Raw genomic sequence first — 8751 nt, 5'->3', positions numbered from 1 at the left:
AATTAGTCGTATTGACTTACTCACTACAGACAGGTAATTAGTCGTATTGACTTACTCACTACAGACAGGAAATTAGTCATACTGACTTACTCACTGCTACAGACAGGTAATTAGTCACACTGACTTACTCACTACAGACAGGTAATTAGTCGTATTGACTTACTCACTACAGACAGGTAATTAGTCATACTGACTTACTCACTACAGACAGGTAATTAGTCATACTGACTTACTCACTGCTACAGACAGGTAATTAGTCACACTGACTTACTCACTACAGACAGGTAATTAGTCACACTGACTTACTCACTACAGACAGGTAATTAGTTATACTGACTTACTCACTGCTACAGACAGGTAATTAGTCATACTGACTTACTCACTATAGAAAGGTAATTAGTCATACTGATTTACTCACGACAGACAGGTAATTAGTCATACTGACTTACTCACTATAGAAAGGTAATTAGTCATACTGACTTACGACAGACGGGTAATTAGTCATACTGACTTACAACAGACAGGTAATTAGTCATACTGACTTACTCACTGCTACAGACATGTAATTAGTCATACTGACTTACTCACTATAGAAAGGTAATTAGTCATACTGACTTACTCACGACAGACAGGTAATTAGTCATACTGACTTACTCACTGCTACAGACAGGTAATTAGTCATACTGACTTACTCACTGCTACAGACAGGTAATTAGTCATACTGACTTACTCACTATAGAAAGGTGATAGTATAAGCTTGTGCTAAACATTATTAATTTGAAAACCAATATTTTCTACATCATCAGTTGTTTTGAAAAATCAACATAAATGTATGAGGCAAATATCCAAGCAAAGAAGAAAATCAACTGTGATCATAAACAGCCGTTTTTATTTTGACAATTCTACATCATATCTACTTTTCACAACTGCTATTACGTATGCACAACCCAAATATAAAAAAAAACACTCTTAACTTGATTATCAATCCTTCTTAGATACTGAACAGACCTAACATTAACCAATTAAACATATCTGATTATCAGTCCTTCTTAAATACTGAACAGACCTAACATTAACCAATTAAACATATCCAATTATCAATCCTTCTTAAATACTGAACGATAATCAGATATGTTTAATTGGTTAATGTTAGGTCTTTTAATTGGTTAATGTTAGGTCTGTTCAGTATTTAAGAAGGATTCATATCCAATTATCAATCCTTCTTAAATACTGAACAGACCTAACATTAATCAATTAAATATATCTGATTATCAGTCCTTCTTAAATACTGAGCAGACCTAACATTAACCAATTAAACATATCTGATTATCAATCCTTCTTAAATACTGAACAGACCTAACATTAACCAATTAAACATATCTGATTATCAATCCTTCTTAAATACTGAGCAGACCTAACATTAACCAATTAAACATATCCAATTATCAATCCTTCTTAAATACTGAGCAGACCTAACATTAATCAATTAAATATATCTCAAGATGTTTTTTTGACTATGATAGGAAACTAAATATATAATTAAAAAGAATGTTCAATTAATTCCATCATCAACTGCATTCTTATCAATTAAAAGGGGCAACTGAATTTCTAAAACCCACCCTCAGTAATTCTAGTTATGTAATAGCTGGTGGGGCACAAAAAAGATGAACATATTAGCTATTAAATAAAGCAGAAGAAGAAGTGAAATGAATATTACAAGCTATATACAAATGATGCAGCACTTTTCATTGGTCCTGTAGTAATGCAGCCATCTCAGGATAGCAGTACACCATAAGCAAATATTTTGGTGAATGCTACGATCTCTTAAGACTGAAAAACTTATATTATTCTAATTCCAATACAATTAGGACTAATCACTTGCCATAAAAATAATGCTAAATAGATTTTAAAATGATCTTTATTTCACAGTTCTGTATGCTAATTACTTATTAAGTTCTCAAGCCTAATGTAGGACCCTACTGCTCACTGCACATTCACACAAATCAATTTTGATGTACACCTTTCATTTTCATACATTTCATTTCAATAAAGTGTAAAATAATGACTTAGTATTTCATATTATCAAAGCTTTCAGCAAATGACAAACTCAGTATTTTATAACTGAACAGTTTATCAGCATTCCTGGTTTCCTTAAGTTTCAGAAATTATAAAGCACTTACATCAACTAGAGAAAACATAAAAACATGAACAATGAAATTTCTTTAAAATCAAACCTAAGATATATATCTAACTTTCTGTTCTGTGTACAAAAACAACAACATTTTTTTCAATTAAACTGTAACCTTACCCATCTCGGGAGGAAGAAGAGTGAGAGCATTTCCTTGTATGTGTAATTCTCGTAGACGTGTTAACTGACCAATTTCTTTCGGTAGACTAATCAAGTCATTTTCTCTGAAACACAACTGAAAAACAAATACCAATATTTTATTTACTGTAAATATATAATAAATATGTAAATAAAACACTAAGTACCAAAGTTATCAGAAATAGTAAAACTCTGTCCAGTGATGATAACAGCTTAATAAAGTCCAACTGAAACAATGGACATTACAAAATTTTATAAAATATTTGCTCTATAACCAAAAAATTTCCTAAGGTTTTTAGTTTAATACTGGAATTCAATCTGCATCTCCCCATTAAAAGGATGTTTTACATTTAAATCTTTACTGCTATAATAAGATACTAAAGCCATTACACACATTAACATTGTTTGCTATAGTTTTTCATGTAACCATGTTTCCACAGATTAAGTAACTTAGAAAAGATCAACTCGTATCTTTTTTACAGAAAGTAACTATACTATTATTACTCCCATTAAAAATCAAACATGTAATAATACCTTGTTATCGACAAATATAACATTATTACAGTAACAACTTACTAAAATAACCTGTTACTCCCAAACCTGTTTGTATACATCTTTTTCATTTACAGAACACTATAGACTAGATTATAAAATATATAAATCCTTTCTTCTCCATAATGACCTTCATCTCAACTAGTTTGGGACCAGGTAGTAATTTTGGAAGCCAAGAATTTTTACACCCATGTGACCATGTGAGCATGTTTGGTGATCTAAACCCATGACCCTCAGATTGTGAGTCGATTGCCCTAACTACCAAGGCCATGACAGACCCCATTAGGTATATATATATATAAATAAAACAAAGTATCAAAATAATTTAAAATTACTCTTACATATACACACAGAATTCTGATGAGTAACAGCTTAATAAATAAAATGCTTTGACCAAGTTATAAGGCAATGATTGGTTGGAGTATGGTATGTTACACTAAAATATAATGGATATCTGATTCCCAGCTGGCTCCACAGATAATATAGTGGTTAGAAATTTCATTGATTTGAAATGAATTTAGATTTAACATTTGTTGGCAATACAAAAAAACTTAAAAAATAAAAAAAGAGTCAAACACAGTAATATTAGCATTATTTTGAATCTATATTTAACGTATTTTCAAGTTTTATATGCAAGTGTTCTAAGAAAATGTTAACATTTTAAAAGTATGCCATCCACCCAGAAGATTGAAAATTAAGAACATAAAAATGGTGAAATCTTCAGTTTGAAATACCTTTTTATTTGGTACAGCCATTTAATTTTTTTTTCTTTAAAAGATTTAAGTCTAATTTACGATATCTACAAATCTGGATACGTTGATATACATTAATTGTGGATGGTAAATATATTTGTTTACTAGCTTTAGTAAGATTGCTGACAAAGTAAATTATAAAATATCACTACTTACGGTAGACACTAAGTTATAACTGGGCAAAATTCTCATTAAATGCCAGCTACCAAGACATTGTACCATCAATTAATTCTATATAAGTGTCAAGTGTCCAATTCATTATGAAGATTAATCAGCTTTGTGCATTCTGAGAGATCATGAGCAAGTCTGCATAACAAAGAAAGTGACGAACAAAATAACTTAAAGGAAAGATATCTTGAAACCACAAGAATGTCAGATGTTTACATGGAAGTTAAAATATATGTCATGATTCATAAGTTCAACATTAAAGTTATGAAAAATGGCCAAAATCTGTTTCTAATTCAAGTTTAATTGTGGTTTCACATCCAGAATTTAATGATTCCGTGATTTTGGGTTTTGGTAAGACACCCATCATGCGAGTTGAAACCACATTCGAAACATCAATAACAAAGAGGTTTCTTCTGCACAAAAATTAAAATAAAAAAATTACAAAGAAATTCTAACCATTTATAAAACTGCAAGATCATTAGAAAATAAAACATTAAATGATATGGGAGAAATGACAAATAGTAAATCAGCAAACTAAACCAAACTTCTACTTAACAAAACTGTTGTAAAATGACTAGAATCAATAACACTTTGATATATATATATATATATATATTGTAACTTAGAAAAAATAAAAACTTACTATTTGCAAATTTTTCAAGTTACCAATTTCTGCTGGAATTTTCTCAAAGTCATTGTCTCCAAAATAAAGGGCCCTCAGGGTTTCTTAAAATGTGAAATTAACAAAATTACTTTGCAGAGGTTTTAATAACAAATCAGAATCAAGATAAATTTTAATTATATTCTTGAAACATTAATTAAAATTGTTTTATAATAAAAATATTTTCTAATTAGTTCAAAATGGGTGTAAAATTTGGTTTTAATTTTTCAGTTTTTAACATCTAACAGAAAACAATGCATGAAAATTTTCTTAATATGAAATGTATTTTTCAATCCATTACACGAAAAAATAACGAACATTTTTTTGTAGTTAAGAAATAAATTAACATTAGACATTATATTAACAGGTGTTGCTCAGTATTTTTAATTTAGATAAAAAATTGTCCATGAGGATACTTATTTTTAAGAAAAAAAAGGGTTTTTCAAAAGCCATTAACTAACAAAATGTAAAAATGTTTCAACATTGATAAGTAATCATATTAATAACAAATTTTTTATTGGAATAGATATGAACTTATAGCATATACTTAAGATCGTACATACTTTTGGTAATTATAAACTCTGACAAGTCTCCCATTAGTTAGATGAATTCTATGTGAACATATATAATAACTTTTTTCATAAAAACAAAAGCTAAGAGGTTGAAGTTTTCCCCATCCCCATATTTAGCTATGTTCATATTTTTAGGTCAGGCCTAAATAGATAACCAAAAGTTAAGATGTTATAAGGACCAAATAAGCAAATTGGGTTTTTGTTTGTTTGTTTTAGAGCAAAGCCACATTGGGCTATTTGTTGTGTCTACTGTGAGGAATCAAACTCAAAACTTTCATGTTGTAAGTCCAGAAACTTACCAATGTCCCATTGGGGGACTTCAAATTGGATGTTATCATTGTGGACCTTAAAAGGTTAAATGAATAAGTTTTTGAAAGTAACTCAAATGTTAATAAAGTAGTTTATTTAAAATACAATTGTAGATACATTACACAGTTTTTACCTTCGATCCATGCACAATTATTACACTGCTTCACCAGCCATATAGTTCATGCTATAGATGTGGTACAATATTCAGTATGTTGGCATTTTCCAATGAAGTCAGTTACAATTTAGTATGTTGTAGTTAATGTAAAAATGCTCAGAGATCTTAAATAATATTACATGTTTTAAACTCTACGTTTACATTGTTTAGAACCTTTTTAACAATATTATTATTATTTAAGTTACAGATGCTAGTTTCATATTTTTAGATTTATGTCTTAACTTTTACATTATTAACTATTGAGTACGTTACATTAAAATGGTTTTAAACATGTAAATAGCATATCACGTGATACTCACAAGTGAAATAAAGTCATAGTAGAATGGCATTTATCATAACTACATTTTGCCATTAGGTTGGGTGATAAAATTTATTGCTTTTTGGGAATGGTATTAACAGCTCTTTCTGATGCAAAATTATCAAGATTGGGATATCCCTTGTAATTGATGGCATTGGAAAACAAAAGAATATGGATCAACTTTGGGTACTTAGATATTCCAGAAAAAGACCTGCAACAAGTCATGGTAAGTAAAGTGTGATACCTTGTAACAGGTGAGAATTCACAAACACAAAGGTTAGTAGCAAAAGCTGTACACATGTGCCAAGCAACAGCATACAACATAGTCAACAGGATCTCCATCTAGAATAGCAACACAAGTTGCTTCCACAACATAGCTGTTCAACCACTGCACACCTCAAGCAGCTGAAGTATGAAACAGGTATTCATGCTAATCCATACAAAAAATATAACAGTCACATCAATATATGCAGTTTCCATGGATTTCTTTGTGATCAGACAGCTGTGAAACTGTTGTGCTCATACAACAGATGGATTATGAAAAGCATGCAGTGAGGAGAGGTGTACTTTAGACATGACGAAGCCTTTTGCAATGGAAACTATGTTGCAGGGCTATTATTAAGATGCACAGTCCCCAGTTAAAGCATTACTAGCCATATTCAACCTATGTATTTGCAGAAAACATTGATTTAATTGAAGACTGTATCCATGATAATACTAATACTTAAGATAACACTACTTGTTTTCCTATTCAATGATGAGGAACCCACTTTGAGGCTAATAATGGTTGTAGACGGCTTGAATGGGTAATGAAGAAAAACTTTAATATAAGTTTTTCTTAATTACCCATTCAAGCCGTCTCCAACCATGACTTGTTTTCCTGTTAAGTGCGATACACTTTCCAGTAGATTCTTTAAATATTCAAGTAACACTTTTTAACATTTGATATCAGAACAAAGTAAACCTCTTTCAATTTAATATAATCTGATTCTGGTTATCTCTATATATGATGTGATGCAACATAGAAACAATATCACTTTTACACAGCTACACTTGATCAAAAACTTCTTAAAGTTAAACCTACCTAGCATAAAGAAGTTGCCGGGTAGAGTTTTTTCATTTAAATTATTATAGGTTAAGTCAAGCACCTCAAGTTGGGGGAAAGCACCAAATCCTCTAGGAAGTGAGTTCAGCCTATTCATCCTACAATTAGACAATGAAACAACTTATAATTATATATATGTAAATATATTTAATAATTTCAAAAAACAAACACCACACTCCTTTATAGTTTTCCTGATTACGGTTTAACACTGTTGTTTAACTTAAAATTTTATTGTCAGGTTTTTTAGAATAAAATTGTAGCTTTTATCTAGTTAGACATTTACTCGTCTCAACAATGATACTTTATCATGGCAATTCAAAGAGTGACCCAGCTAAAACTGAGTTGTCTGAAACCATACAACTGTATCCTAACCTCTATTTTGCAGTCAGTAGTAAGTATTGTCACACACTCCTAATACAATGCTCGCCCTTTAGCTGTTAAAAATGAAAATAATAATAATTTTCTGTTTTTAACCATGAAATTTGATAACTTGACTTCTGTTTTGTACTTCTCACACTCTCAACAACATTTCAACTACACTAATTTTCTTTTTTTTTAAAGGTTAAACTATTTAATTACAGTAATGTATTTCAATATGTACACAACTTTTAAAAGAACTGAAATAAGCTTTACCTACAGGCTTTAATGTAGATAAAGACCGAAATTTGGAAGATATTAAGTCAAACAAGCTCTTATTTTTACTCAGAGCTATTATTACAAAATAAAGCAACTTTTTATGTCTCATAAGTTCAGGATTTGAGCTCTTGCTTAAAAAAATGTAACGAAACTTTCAAAATTTACTTTTACTCGGGGCAACTTCAAACTGGCCTTGATTTGTACTGTAAGAATGGTTTTCAATGTGTTCATTACATCTCAGGCAATTTGTGTACTTAGTAGAAACCTGATCAATCATATCTAAACCTGTCAATCGCTGAATGATGTAAGACAATGAAAAAATGGTTACAATGAGAACAATAAAATATCTTATTTTTACTGCTGAATGTGCTTCAAAGTTTTCTTGGTCTTTTGATGCAATTTAAAATTTTTGGATGACTTCTCTTCCTGATTGCTTTAATAGGAACCTCAATCACACCTACTGGGGCTCATTTTCCAAATATGGTAAACCCTTTGATAAAATCTTTTATCTACATCTCCTAGTGTATAGCTAGATAAGATTGAGTTGTAAGCCTAATAGATTTTATCCATTTGAATTGTTTCATTTCACAACAATGAACTCAAGAAAAAAACATTTCAATCATCTTAAGGAACTGCAGTTCGTAAACACAGCAAGAGTTTAGTAGTTTCTCTATATAAGGTTATTTGTAACTTATCAAGATATAGACTAAGGGATGAAGAGAAATGGATTTTTCCTAGGGGTTTAATTAGTACCAGGAAATCTTCAGTACCATGATAATCTGGCTCATATTGAACTCTTTTTAAGAAAATTCAAAACTTGTGATGTTTACCCATTTTATAAGTAAGTGTTAGATATACAAGATTGTTTACTTTAGTAGTTATTACTTATTTTATATGGTGATCTAATATTTAATGATTATTTACTTTTCATAACAAGAAAGTTAAAAGTAATTATTTTAAAGGTGATATTTATGACAAGTTTGGTTGGGTAACTTGGTAAGAGTCGTACATGGTGTGTGTGGTTCAACTGATGTATTATTGTTGATGTCAAGTTACTCAGCTCTTCAGTATTTTTCTCATTACCTTAAATGAGTATTGTTACATTATAGGGTCACTCGTATAATTTATAGAAAGTCTGAGGGCTCAGTGAACAAGGTATATATATATATATATATATATATATATATATACACACAC

General features: G+C 30.1%; 1 protein-coding gene across 2 annotated transcripts in view; it reads right to left on the bottom strand.

Moving 5' to 3' along the window:
- LOC106465705 (ras suppressor protein 1-like) overlaps positions 1-8751 on the bottom strand; it is a 28282-nt gene that overhangs the window by 8077 nt on the left and 11454 nt on the right. For both annotated transcript variants that reach the window (XR_002612039.1, XM_013925943.2), the window contains exons 5-7: positions 6898-7016; positions 4442-4524; positions 2309-2423 (exon numbers count right to left, since the gene is read on the bottom strand). Coding sequence is in view for 1 of the 2 variants with exons in the window: in XM_013925943.2 (XP_013781397.1) it covers positions 2309-2423; positions 4442-4524; positions 6898-7016 (317 nt within the window). In the remaining variant the exon portion in view is untranslated. The remainder of the gene's footprint in view (positions 1-2308; positions 2424-4441; positions 4525-6897; positions 7017-8751) is intronic.

This window comes from Limulus polyphemus, unplaced genomic scaffold (assembly GCF_000517525.1).
Source record: "Limulus polyphemus unplaced genomic scaffold, Limulus_polyphemus-2.1.2 Scaffold2025, whole genome shotgun sequence".
NCBI classification, from domain to species: domain Eukaryota; kingdom Metazoa; phylum Arthropoda; class Merostomata; order Xiphosura; family Limulidae; genus Limulus; species Limulus polyphemus.
This window is presented reverse-complemented; position numbering and strand designations above follow the sequence as displayed.